The sequence below is a fragment of the Phaseolus vulgaris genome, chromosome 3 (genome assembly GCF_000499845.2).
Source record: "Phaseolus vulgaris cultivar G19833 chromosome 3, P. vulgaris v2.0, whole genome shotgun sequence".
Taxonomy (NCBI): domain Eukaryota; kingdom Viridiplantae; phylum Streptophyta; class Magnoliopsida; order Fabales; family Fabaceae; genus Phaseolus; species Phaseolus vulgaris.
This window is the reverse complement of record NC_023757.2, coordinates 35,556,343-35,570,534: the sequence shown is the minus strand read 5'-3', so window position 1 is coordinate 35,570,534 and position 14,192 is coordinate 35,556,343. Positions and strand designations below refer to the sequence as shown.

At 33.0% G+C, this 14,192-nt stretch overlaps 2 protein-coding genes across 2 annotated transcripts; both read left to right on the top strand.

Annotated features, from left to right (window-relative positions):
* The first annotated feature begins 6,697 nt into the window (after positions 1 to 6,697).
* LOC137807335 (syntaxin-61-like) lies at positions 6,698 to 10,898 on the top strand. The gene is made up of 6 exons (XM_068607939.1): positions 6,698 to 7,327; positions 7,928 to 8,042; positions 8,236 to 8,892; positions 8,974 to 9,091; positions 9,952 to 10,010; positions 10,605 to 10,898. Exons 1-5 carry the CDS (start codon positions 7,245 to 7,247, stop codon positions 9,975 to 9,977), a joined length of 999 nt encoding a protein of 332 aa, XP_068464040.1. The 5' UTR covers positions 6,698 to 7,244; the 3' UTR covers positions 9,978 to 10,010; positions 10,605 to 10,898.
* Positions 10,899 to 11,246: 348 nt separating this feature from the next.
* Positions 11,247 to 14,192, top strand: LOC137807334 (uncharacterized). Its single transcript, XM_068607938.1, has one exon. The coding sequence runs from the start codon at positions 12,109 to 12,111 to the stop codon at positions 13,996 to 13,998; it is 1,890 nt and encodes a 629-aa protein (XP_068464039.1). The 5' UTR covers positions 11,247 to 12,108; the 3' UTR covers positions 13,999 to 14,192.

The following is a 14,192-nucleotide window of genomic DNA, read 5'->3' as shown; positions in this document are numbered from 1 at the left end:
TGGTATGCGCATTTGCATTATCTTTAAACTATGCGGTCCAGAAAGTCCTATATCAATCAATTAAATCGCATGCATACATAGTGAGTTTATTTTAACTGACTTTATTAATATTCTGACACGTTTGTATTTATTATTATATATTATTTATTATATAATAAGGTGATAAGAAAGTATACAACATATTTGCCTATATTATGTGTATTAATTAAATTAAAATTTTAAGCCTGAACTGATGTTACGATTATCATGTGGTAGAGTAAATTTGTAGGTTTTATCATAGTAATTGAGTGACAATAACTTTAAATCACTATTTTTGTGTGCAAAAGACTTATCAAGAATATTAGTGTTGAAAAATAACTCAATTTACACGTAAATGGATATTAGAGTGGTCAAGCAACAGAGTGATGTTTTGAAAATAAAATAAAACCTAATTTATTTTGAAAATTAGCGTTACAGTGTCCAACTAAAATACAATATCCATTTCAAAATGAAATATAAACAAAAAATGTATTATCATGCGCATCTCACTAGTAACTTCAAACAAATGTGTTTGACTTTTTATCTGAATAATGTGATTCACGCATTGCTTACATGCGTGCGTAGCTTAGGCATCGGATGTCACCGACAATGATTGAAGAAAATGGTATTTTAATGAACAACCAAAATGCATATTTATATTATTTGTCGTTGAATCTTTTTTCCATCGATGCCCAACAACCAATTTAAACTCTGACTATATGACTAGAAAATGGGTTCTCTATCTCTCACACACACTCCCTTTTAAATTTGTGTGCCCCATTAGTGTAAAGGGAACATGTGACAACCAAATATTTGGTGGAAACCAATAAAGTCCAACAGTTAGTAAATAATATTTTGCTGAGAGGCAAAAACTCACTTCAATTAGTGTCCTGACTTTTGATTATGAAAATACTTTACCCTCATAAGCACTTATTAATGGCACCATGTGAAGTTCATTCAATTGGATAATGTATTTTGAAAATATTGTGTTACTCACATTTTTCTTTAATTAATTATCTTTTATTTTAAAATAATAAGTAGATTTGGAAAACAAATTTTCCCTTTTCGTACACAAAAGTTTAAAACTTGTAAAATTAATCTAAAAATACATGTACGCACATTTTAGTCCCCACTTTACAATCTATTCTATAAAGGTCAAATTTCCTTGATGAATTCAAGGGTCTGATGTCTCAATTTTTTAATTTTTATTATGTATACTAACTAAGGTAAGGTAAATAAAGAGCTGTAATAACTTACGAGACTGTGATTGAACATAAATCAAGAAAGTAGACACAAATTATAAGTAATCAATTTGAATTTATGTTAAGGTTTAAAATAAAAGTCATTGGTCTTTTATAGTAGTGGATAGATAGGTATTGAAGCAAAGAAAGATATATGTGATTTTTATTGACTTGTAATAATTTTAATTAAGAAAATTTTATTATTTTACATTTTTACATAGTAAACATTTTTTCAAATTAAAATAACATTTTATATTCCTATTTCACCCTTAATTATATTTTAAAATTAAAAAAAAAAATCTATAATAAATACATATGCAATATTCTTATTTAGCTCTTAATTATATTTTAAAATTAATAATAAACTTTCCAAATAATAAAAGTGACTAAGTACATATTTTTTTAAAAATATAGACACAAAGTGTCTCTTTTTCACTACTATTATATAACTTTTTTTGCCAACTATATTATTTATAATATTTTTTCTATTTCAAGATTATGCTTTAATATATTAATATTGATAAGATGGTAAATTTGTTTTATTCTTAAATATTTTTCATTGTGTATTTTAATTACATTTTTACTTTATTTAAAATATTTTATGTCTAAGATGGTACATGAACCCTTTTCCACACTTTCTGACAATGGAAAACCCTTTTGTATGATACTTTATAATCTTTATTTATGGATATAATTTCACTCGTTTCTGGACAAAATATTTAAGTATAATTTATTTTCCTTTTAATAACCTTTCCTCTTATAATATTTTATTCTGCTTTTCTTGTTTGGTATTTACTCATATAAATTGTTGGGAGGTTTCGAAATGTTTTTTCTTTTCAAATGAGTGTAAATGTGTTTGTGAAATCCCTGAAATGGGTAAAAAAAAAGTATATATTCTCGTAATAGGTAAAATTGTGATTGCATGTCACAGTTTTTCTCTCCCAAAAAAATTAATATAAAAGTCTGTGTCAAAAATCGATTTTAGTATTACATGATAAAGATTTTCATATTTAAAGTTGTGCTTACCAAATACAATTTTAGTGCATTTTTTTAATTAAAGTTGTGTTTGGTGTTGATGATTTCAGTTGAAAAAATTATATTTTTTTGTGTAATTTTTTTGTTTTTTTTCAAGAAAATAAAATTGTTTTATTTTTTATTATTTTTAATGATGGAATAATTAGTGAATGATATAACATTGGAATAATTTGAGAGATTAAGTTGTTTGTTTTAGTGTAAAATTAATTTAATTAAAAAATATATTTAGAATCTAAATGGTACACCTTAAAAATTAGATCTTGATGAAATATCTTTGTCTTATTGTTTTCATGACATCCACCGTAACCTCTTTATTGGGAAAACTCATTTGTTTGTTAACACCGAAACCTAAAATATATGACATAAATAAATATTGTAATTTGATGTTGCTTGTTGCATATGGATACAAGGTGCATTGGTTGTAGTTATATGGCACCAGCTCGTAATCAAATATATTATTCACAAATTCAGTGGAGACGATGATGCTGTGAATGTTCATACGGTAACTTAAAATATATGACAAATAAATGTTGTAATTTGATCTTTCTTGTTGCATATGGATGCAAGGTGCATTAGTGGTAGTTATATATCACTTTATAATAGCCCGTGATCAGATATATTATTCACAAATTTAGTAAAGAAGAAGTTGTGAACATGGGGCAAACGAAAAAATCTAAATGAAGTTTATTAATATTTGGATTTTTGTTTTGTTCTCTCTCTTCGGCTGGGATTTGGAAGAAGGGATTTGGAGCGGTTAAGGTTTGTGTGAGTGACTGTTCATTCTCCAACTTGGTGGTGGACGACGGTGGCGCAGGGGTCGTGGATGCTGGTTGGCGGAGTAGTCTGCCAAGACGCTGGTCTTAATTACTGTGGAAAAATTAAGTTTAGGGTTACTCATATTTTCCGTGAAGAAAATGTGTGTGCTGATAAGTTGGCTAATTTATGATTTATTCATAGAGAATCTTTTCATTGGTATAATAGACTTCCATATAGTTTGTTCTTATAATTTTTTATTAATAGGTATAGATAGTTTACCTATGTATCATTTTTATTAACATATGAGTTTTGGTATAGTTTCTCATATTTTTATTTTTATTTTTTAATAATATTTTTTTCATGTGATGACAAATGATTGTTGTTACTTGAAGTGTCAGTCTAGTTGAAATGTCAAGTAGTATAGTGATACCTAACATGTAAGCTTTTTATATGAAAAAAGAAGTTATGAACGAATTTGGAGTTGAGGAATGAGTTTTCTTAACCACAAAAACAATATAAGAAAATATATGGATTTAATTTTTAAGGTGTATCATTTAGGTTCTAATTAAATTACTTTTACACTAAAACAAACAAACAACTCAATCTCTCTTAAATTATTCTAATGTTATAATTATTTTAACAATTCACTAATTATTCCATCATTAAAAATAATAAAAAATTAAACAATTTTATTTTCTGTACAAAAAAGAAAAAAAAAATTACACTTGTATTTAGTAAGCATAATTCTAATGTATTTTTTTTTTCAACTGAATTCGTCAACCCCAAATACATTTTAGTGTAATTACCCAACATGACTTCAGGTACGAAAATCGCATTTCTATCTTACGACTGTACTTTGAGAGTACTAAAGTCACTTTTGACATATATGATTTCTATATTATTTTTTTTAAAAGAGAAATTGTGATAAGTAGGATTTTCTTTATACATTGCGTGTACACGATTTATACGAGAATAATTTGTTTTGTACTTTGTACACATTTTAGGATTTGCACAATCACATTACACTCATTTGAAAAAAAAATCCCCTCATAATACTTTATGTCTCAAATTATTGTTGTGTGAACGTTAGTGAAACAAATTAAAAGTTTGTAGAAATTTACTTTTAAGAGCATGGCCTTTGTCATTGTATGACATTTTTCATTTAATCTTCTAAATATGAAAGTAAAATACTATTTAATGATTTTTTGGTGATTGATGCAACAAATAACATAATTTACTAAGATTTTATTGGCAAAACAATGTATTTTAGCTAGATAATAATTACCATCATATGTAAATCTCAACATTAAATGTAATTATATACCGAAAATTTAAATTCAACAAAAATTATAATAGAGTCATGTTAATTGATACACATATTTAGTAGTCAGTGTTTATACTATTTAGCTTAATTTTATTCTGATCGAAATCTTAATTTGCTTTTTTATTACTTTAATAATTTTTTGAATAATTATGTGATTAGGGCGAAGTACCATCCACTTTTTTTAATGAGAAACTTTTGTAGAAAATCTGATTTATTATAAGAGGGTCTTCTTTCCTAAATACGTTTTTCTATCTCCATAAACTTGATTTTATTTTGTTGGATAAATTTAGTACACAATGAATTAATTACTTATTGATATTTTAATTTAATTTAATGTTGTTCGTGATTTCGTAAGTAAGATACTTTGTATATATAAACATATATTTCATAATCGACCATAGTTATATGTGAGTATAATTTAAAAACAAATAAATTAAATAATGTAGGTTGTATTTGAATTGGAGAAAAGATTTGAAATAATGAATTTGTAGTGATTTGAGAAAAAAATATAAAGGAAGTGAGCTTGTTTGGATTAACATGCATTTCATAATTGATCATAATTGTCTGAATCTGTGAGTATAATTTAAAAACAAATAAATAAAATCATGTAAGTTGTATTTGGATTAGGAAGAGGATTTGAGAGAAAAAATTTGTAGTGATTTGAGAAAAAAGTGTAAAAGAAGTGAGGTTGTTTAGATTAAGGTATGTTATAGTGAATTTGTGAAAAAAATTCATTGAAGTTTACTTTCATTTTTAAAAGTATTTAAATAATAAAATATGAAATATTTTTTATAAATTTAAATTAATTAAAATTTTATATAAAAATATCGTTAAATAATTATTTTCAAACAAATTACAAATCACTTAACATAATTATCATGAAAATAAAATTTTCCCTGAAAATTTTTCGTTATAAAGTTAAGAATGTAATAAATTTTTAAAACTTTTATTTCAATTTCAAATAAATTTTGATGTAAAAAACATTTTTTTTATTCTTTCATAATTTTTATATTTATATTACTAATTTATTTTCTTTTACTATGATTATATAAATATATTTATTTTATTATTATATTATACTATTACAATAATTAACTATAATATTATAAAATTTATAATATAGTCGATTAAGTTTTATATATAATATATTATGATACAAATTTTTATAACATAATCGATTTCATAATCCATTGATTATCATACAAAATTTATAACATATTACATATAAAAAAACAATGTAATTTATTATGTTATAAAATTTAGAATTAATTATTATTTTTTTTATAATATAAATATATAATAATTTTTATTATAATATATAAAGTGTTATTTTACATGTGTATAAAAAAATAAGGATAATTTTAACTTTTTATAATAATATATAATTTTTTTTCAACTTTCTTAGTTTTTCTTTGATTTACATAAAAGAGTGATTTTATTTTTCTCCCACAAATTTTTATTTTTTTATCCAACTGAATAATATTCACTCGAATCTCTGAAATTTTTTTATCCCACAACTCGATTAAAATATTATTATTTTAATTTTTTATTGAAATTAAGTTAAAATATATGTTTAATTTTTCAATCTTATTTTTGGTGTAATAATTTTTTGTTGAAATTTAATAATAAACAACACAAAGTCACAATTCATCATGAAAGTAATTAATTATTAAATTGACAGAAACCTTTTTTTTACTAAATATCGAATACATTTATTGCATTTATTCAACACTAAAATAGAATAAATATATATATATTAATCCGTAATCCAAATAATTTATATCGGACCAGTGAAATGCTAAGGTGAATTGGTGAAGTGGACCAAACCCCTGATCACTCCTACTCTTGCTGAATAGCATGTCCACTCTCCAAAATCCAAAAGTTATTTCCCAGATGGGTTTTATAAAAAAAAAAAAAAACTTGCTTTTATCCACTTTCAATTTTGTAGGTTTTATTAAATGGTTTTAAAATATTCCCAAAACTAAAAAAACCAAAACAATAAACAATTAAGCAGATAGAAAACAAATTTTGGTTTGTGGCCACCAAAAAAACTGGGAAGAAAAGAAGGTTAGGAAGTGAAGTGTGACTAGGATGCATAATCTATTGAATATGTTCTTATATTGTGTCCCAGTGGAAACCAAAAGATAAAAGGAAAACAGTTTCTTACTTTCTTTCATTACTTTTGACATAATAATGGCATTATCAGAACAGCCAAATCACGAGCCTAAAAAATGATGAATAGAAAAGAATATTTTCCATATCACACAGACTTAGAAAAAATAAGAATAAAATATAGCAGTAATTAAGATATGGGGCCAAAGAAAAGAATAAAAATGGTTTGGTAACAGCCTAAACTCACTGCCCCATTTCTCCTTTTCCTTCTCCAACCGCTCAACCCTCTCCTCTCTTCTTCCCTTCGCCCATCCTCTGCACTCCACCCAATCATAACCCTCCAACTGTACCACTCTCACACGTGCCTCATAATCTTTGCTGGAAACCATAGGGTATGGTGGAATTGCCAGCACCTGATCACAACCTTCCGAAAAAAGAGAAACCGGGAAAACAAAACGTGGTTGTGGAGGTTAAAAAAGAGAGAAGGGTCGCTTAAACGTCTCTCTCTCTCTCTCTACGAAGGTTTCTTTCTCTCTCGTCTTCCCGTGCTCTGTGTTCTGTCGCCTTAACACAAGACGGGGGGAGAACGAGAAAGAACCTGGGGGCGTTTCGACCCACCCAATAGCTTTTGTTCTTCAACGGGACATAGCTTCGTGTGTGGGTTTCTTCCTTCCTGCTTGGGGATTCAACTTTCTGTCTTTTTGCCCTTTTCTGTCTGATCTTCATCTGGGTTGTTTGGTTTTCGGGTGTTGCTGAAGATGTTGGTAGCTAATAGCTTTGATCTATGGCGAAAGGACGCTTTTTTCTCTGCGGCCGAAGAGGTTCAGGAATCGGCTGACATGTACGTTCCCAGATTCGTCTCTTGGGTTGATTTAATCACGATATTTGGTGAATTTCATGTTAAAGTATGCATCTTGTGGGTTGAGGTCATGTTGGGTATGTGTGGATGTTTTTGGTTCTGGTGGGTTGTTTTTCCAATCGCCGTGTCGTGTCTTTCGTTCTTCCTATTTCTTGTTTGTTCTTTGCCCAGCTAGATTTTTTTTTAAATTGATGGATTTTTCTTTTCCTTTGGCGCTTGCAAATGGAGTTTTTGGTAGTTGTGGGGAAATAATAAAAACGAAGGGGAGGTATAGCATGTAAGAGAATCTAAAATATATTTTCCCTTGTATCAAATTTTGGAACTATTTCTAAGTTGACATTTATTTGATCTTATTGTGCGTGTAAATGATATGAATGATCAACTTACAGTGGAGTCCTATCTTATTTCTGGGTTCAAAATACATGAAGCTATTTGGATGATCTATGCACTGCCGTGTCCTTTTTTGAGTCACTCCTAATTTAGGATGGAGTTTGGTCATGTCTTCAACATCACTATACTCTATAAATAAATTGGAGTGTGTCATTTATGTCTGACATAAATTTCATGCCTCTCTTTATCCAGAATGGAATCTGCGTACAGGGCATGGATGAGAGAAAAGAGAGAAAGGTCAACTCCTGCTGAATTAAATGAACTATGCAGGGAGCTACAAACTGCTTTAGGTACTGCAAAATGGCAGGTAAGTCAATATACTCTTTTTTTAAATATTGAATTCCTCTCCCTTTGTACCCCTCTTTTGACCATGTACATTTTCAACAAAATCTTTAGTTTTCTTATTGTAGATTCACTGATAAGTCAACTTTCTCCTTTGTTTCTTGTCATTTCCCTTGAGACTGAATGTTCATTCTTGTGTTTTGAGCATGCTTAAACAGTTAGAGGAGTTTGAGAAAGCTGTCAGGCTAAGCTACCGACATCATGGTGATGACAACTTAAGCATCAGGCATAGGCAGTTTATTTCTGCCATTGAAAGCCAAATTACCCAAGTTGAAGAAGCTCTAAGGGAAACTTTTATTGAGCAAGGCAGGCAACCGCTTCGGTGGGTAAATCTGGATGAAGAAGAGCGAGATGATCTGGCTGCGTTTCTATCCGGAACTTGTCAGACCTCAAAAAGCAGTAATGATGAATCTATGGAGGCTACCTCTTCGAAGATAAGCTCACTTCAGCAGAAACAAGTCAGAAAAGAAGATAAAAATGTAGATATAAACACTCTGTGCAACCGGGATTTATCTGCTAGTGAAAAGTCTGCTAACAAGGATACAAATTATGTGATAGAAATAAAATCAGAGGGTGTTTCCAGGAGTAATGATGAGATAGTTTCTCAATCAGATAGAACAAGTACAAGAAAGACGTGGAACCCACCTAATTTCAGTGCTCTAAAAGTTGTAATTGCTGACGAAGATGAGCCAAGAGATAAAACTCCAAGGACTGTTGATGCCACCCCTAAAGAAAAAGGATTCAAACATCTATCTTGGAAACAAAAGTTTGAAGAATATCCTCAGGCCATGCGAGTACTTCGTATGTTCAATCAGGTTAGATGAATAAATGCATACAGAGATAGAAACATTTTCTTCTACTTTCTTTGCTTACGGCCTGATTTTTGTACTGTGCAGCGTTTTGGGCGCATTGGTATATGCCAGAGCCAGAGACAGTTTCAAAGGCCCTTGCACTCACGATATGGGTGTTCTATTCAAGTTACACTTGTTCTAATGCTGACCATTTTCCTCTTTGGTAAGCTTTCAATTCCTGCTCATATAGGATTCTTACGTCCTGGAATTCTGTCTATTTTGTTTCTAATTTCTGCTTATTTCAGCTGTACTTTCATGTTCCTGTTAACAAAGTTAATTTAATGCATGGGCATTTTCTCTAACTAGGTTGTGAGTTGTGAGTAACACATTGGTTAGAAGATCTTAAAACTTGTTAGTTCCTATCATCTTTGGTATGAAGATTATTAAAACTCACATATGGTTAACTATGTTACAATTATTGCTTGAGAGTAATATTATTAATTTTCTGTATGTGTTCAGATAGAAATCATGCCATTATATAGGGAATGAATGATCGAATCTTGTTATTAGTGTGGATATCGTGATGATGGTTGTCATGCCTAGACTTCCCGATTGTCAATAATTCATTGCTAATTAGCCATTCTTCTCCCTTAGAAATCTGGTGAGGCACCTTCTTGGTGCGTGTATCTTTTTTTTTTTTTAACACAACATCCAAATTTCCGAATGATTTCATTATCTTGCTGACTATTTGAAATCTTTTACAATGAATATACCCGTACATTTTGTTTTTTCGGTTCAACAAGATACCGATACATCAACTGGTAGTTAATGATGGTTGGGATTTCCCTTTGGCTTTGCTTTTATTTTAATAATTTGATTTGATGTATGATAGGGAAAGCAAATTCCTAGTCGGTAAGCTGTAACTTGTTCATAAATTTAATACCTGGATGACATTTCTTTCAACAAGCTGGACTTTTTTATATTTTTCTTAGCCTTTTCAGCTTTTTTGCCAAGCTTTAACCTTTCTCAGTTAATGCATTGAGCATTGCTAATCAAATGACATTTTCTCGCCTTTCTCTGTAGTTCCCTTTGTACTCTATTCATCCTGAGTTAAACGGCTGCTTCGCCAACCAGTTTATAAGGTATTTCCTCAACCTTAATATTCTGTTATGACTAACATAATAAAACCTGAAATTGTTGCAAGTATGTTTGAGGTGAAAGTTAGCAATAAGATGTTTACTTTCTACATAAAACATGGTTGGAACAATGAAATATTTCATTTATATGCTGTAATGGTTAAAATAATAAAACCTTTGCAAGTATGTTTTTGGGGTTTACGTTAACATGAAGATGTTTCCTTTCTTCTTAAAATATGGTTGGAACCTAGAAAGCTTGCATTTCCTTTTTCCTCAGATAGTTTGTGTTGATATGTATTGCAAGATAGTTTATTTATTCAAAAGTAGATTTAACCTCACGCTACTCATGCAGATTCAAACAGCTTCATCATCCCAAACATAACATCATTTTTTTCAGTTCAAGTGAAAAATTGACTTCAAACAGTGAGATCTGTGTATGAAAAACACTGAGATCTGAATACTTGTGTCACTTAATAGAGATTTGTACTGAATTTTTCTTTTCAAGAACTCGGCTTTTATTTGGAGGCATTATATATGTCTGTATGTTAATTTTAATTGGCGGGTGGCACTGTTATATCAATGAATGTTTGGGTTTTGTAGGGCTTTACTTGTCGTGGTGGGTGGACAAGGTGAGTGGTCATTCGAGATCTCAGCCACTGCCTTCATTGATATATTTTGGTGGGACAAGTTAGCTGAAGGGACAGTGTGACCTTCTCTTTTGTCGTTGTTGAGATTAAGATGAATTTATCTTTGTGTGGATACTGATAGGATAGCAACCAACCTGTGTCCTACAGGGACAGCTGTCTATTTTAGTTTCTCAGGCCTGTTAAAATGTATATACATTTATCCATATATCCAATATTCAATGCAACTTAACCTATATTGGTTGCAACACTTTTACTGTCTCAATTCAATGCAACCTTCGATCCAAACTTAAAATATCACAAGGTGGAGCCTTTTATTATCGGAAACACGTTTAAATATGTTTCTTTCTAACTTCTGAAGGAATCCATGGGTATGCGTTTCTTTCTTTCTAATTATATTAATTTATTATATAGTCAAATGGGCAAGGCCATTCGTTTCACGGGACTGTTGCGACTACTACTTTTTATCACAGATTAATTATTGTTTTAACTAAATAAATAAAAATTGTTAGGTGTTAAAGAAATATAGATAAAGAGTTTTGGACCAAAGAAGAATATGATAATCAAACGTCTTCTTCAAGGATTGAACACAGGCACCTAAAGTCTAGGAGTCTAAGGCTGCTCCTATATTTTCCAAAATGGTTGTGCTAAAAAAATACTCAGCTCTATAAAAGTCAAACCAAAGCTGAAAAAACGAAAGAACCAGGAAAAGTCTGCGATAACTTACATTAGTCTTAAAAGAGATGTAAATGATAACTTTTGTTCTTGAAAGATGAAAATATCAGAAACAATATTGAATTGGTCGATTTCTTTTTCAGACAGAAAAGAACATTTGTTTTATGTTTCAAAGAATAATGTTAATAATACCAAAAAAATGTTTGATTGGAAATACAAAAATATAGGGTTGACATTCAATGTAGAAAGTCAAAATGATCCTCTTCATTGCAAATTCTCAACGCTATTGAAGAGCACACACCTCGCCGTTGTTGGATAATGGCTTTGACATGAATGATGTGATGTCATCTAATTTAAAAACTAACATCTTAACTAATTTATATAGCATTAAATAATTGGGGGGAAATTTAAACGAGTGAGAGAAAAAATGACGCAATGAAGATGAAGAGAGAGAGATAAAAGTAGCTAAGCTGTTATGGGCCGAGCCTCTGGATGGATCGGCCCAACAAAATTGGTAAAGGAAATGGAAAGAGAAGAAATGGGTGAGAAGAAAAAAGAAAAGAAGAGAGGAAGAAGGAAGAAGGAAGAAAAGGAAAAGAGAAAGGAGAGCATTGGTGCCAGATTCCTGTAGCGAGTCCAATCAGTCCTCCACCACACTCAGATCTAAGAGTTTCGCTTTCTGTTTGTGTTGTGTGTGTTGTGCAAATTGAATGTTCAATTCCCAATTTCAATTTTGGACTTCTAGGAATTTCAAATACCCTAACTGAACACGATCCCAATCTCCCATGTCTTGTCTAGCGCTTTCCTTGCAGCCCTCCAATGGATCCGATATACTTCTCCAGACGCGCGAGTGGTTCCCTCCCTCACGCGCCCTCGGCGCCCTCTCTGCGTTTCGCCAAACGCGCCGCGCCCTCGCCGCCAACAAGCACTCCACGCCAGACGACGCCTACGCAGCGGAATCCATCGGCGACGACCCCCTCGCGGCGTCGAGCGGCCAGGTCATCGTCGGGGTGGAGAGCCGCTACCGCGTGGTGTACCGCCTCGTGAACGGCATCTACGTGCTTGGAATCACCGTCGCGGACCACGACAACTCCGTCAACGTGTTCGAGTGCATCCACATCGTCAACCAGGCTGTCAGTGTTATCGTGACGGCGTGCCGCGGCGTCGATGTCACGCCGGAGAAGCTCAGCCGTAAGTACGCCGAGATCTACATGGCCCTCGACATCGTCCTCCGCGGCGTCAGCAACATCCGCCTCGCCGCCATGCTCACCACCATGCACGGCGAGAGCATAGCCAAGATGGTCCACTCTGCCATCGACACTGAGAACAAGATCCGCGGCGCCGACACGTGGCTCACGTTGGAGGTGTATTCGCTTGAGCACCAGGCCTGCATCGACGCCTTATCCACCGCCTCCTTCGAGTTGCCGCCGGAAACGCTCGAGGCTGGCGAAGAGATCGCCGCCAGCCTTGCACCCGCCCCGCAGGAAACGCAGGAGGAGCCGCAGCAGAAGCCGGAGGAGTCTCAGGTGGAGGACCCTTTTGCAGCTAGTGATGCAATTAACAAGCCGCAGGAACTTGTTGAAGGTTTCAAAAAAACAAAGGACCCTTCTGCTAATGATTTAACCTCAGCTTTGGAGGGGCTTGATGTCACCTCATTGCCTCCTCCTGAGGCTACTCAATCGACGCAGATAAATGTGGAGGGTTTTGAAGGGAACTACGGTGGAGTTGAGTTTGGGCATGAGCAAGCTTCTATTGGAGAAGCTTTTGAAGGTTTCAACGATGCTTGGGGTGGTGGATTGGATCCTTCCGAGTTTGTGGGCACAACCAAGCCTCCCAAACCGCAAGGTCTTGGTGGGGTTGAATTGTTGCAAACTGGGCCTGATGCTGCTCCTAAAACAGCGGCTGAAAGTGGTTCAGGAACGCCACTTGAGAACTTGTTGGTGCAGAAAACTGAGATGAAGGGTCCTGAGATGTATATTTCGGAGGTGATTAGTGCAGAGTTCAGGGAATCGTTGCTTGCAAGAGTGGGGTTGATGGGTGTTGTTTACCTCAGAACTTTGCCACCCAAAACTGCTGGTGATAAGGAAACTGAATTCTCATTCCGAATTGAGGGAACCAGTGCTGTTAAGAGATTTGTTATTCAGAGTTCGCGTGTTAGTAGTCTTGGTAATGGGTTGTTTCATGTGAGGACTGCGGCCTCTGAGGAGCCAATACCAATTATGAAGTATAGCCTGGTTCCTAGGTTGACACCTTTGCCTTTGAGGGTTCGACTTACGAAACGGCATACTGGGAGTTTGCTTTCTGTGATGATTCAATATGCTTCAAACCCTGATTTGTTAGTCCCATTGCACGATGTTACGTTTACTCTTAAACTGCCCGTTGATCCTACTCTGTTGAAGGTTTCTCCAAAAGCTGTGTTAAATAGGACTGAAAGAGAAATTAAATGGCTTGTACCAGAGATTCCGTTGAAAGGCTCTCCTGGCAGGTTGAGAGTTCGGATGCCGGTAGATTCCAGTGAAGATGACGAGGAAATTGAGGTTGTTGGTTATGTGAAATTTTCAGAACAAGTAACTCAGTCATTGTCTGGAGTTTCTATACGGCCTGCTACGGAAGGTAAGACAGACTTCTACGAGGTTAGTGACAGACTTGAGAGTGGGGTATACATGTGCGATTGATTTTGTAATCATAGATGATTAGCAAGAGATGTACCTTTTCATTTTGTGTCCATGAGATTTATGGTTTTGTTGTGTTTATAGCATTCTTTGATATCGATCGTGTACCTTGAACTCTGGAATTATCTGAAAATCTTTGTTTCTCTGTATTGTGGCTATGAATTTACTTCAATGAAAGTACTTGCTACTTGCTAGTA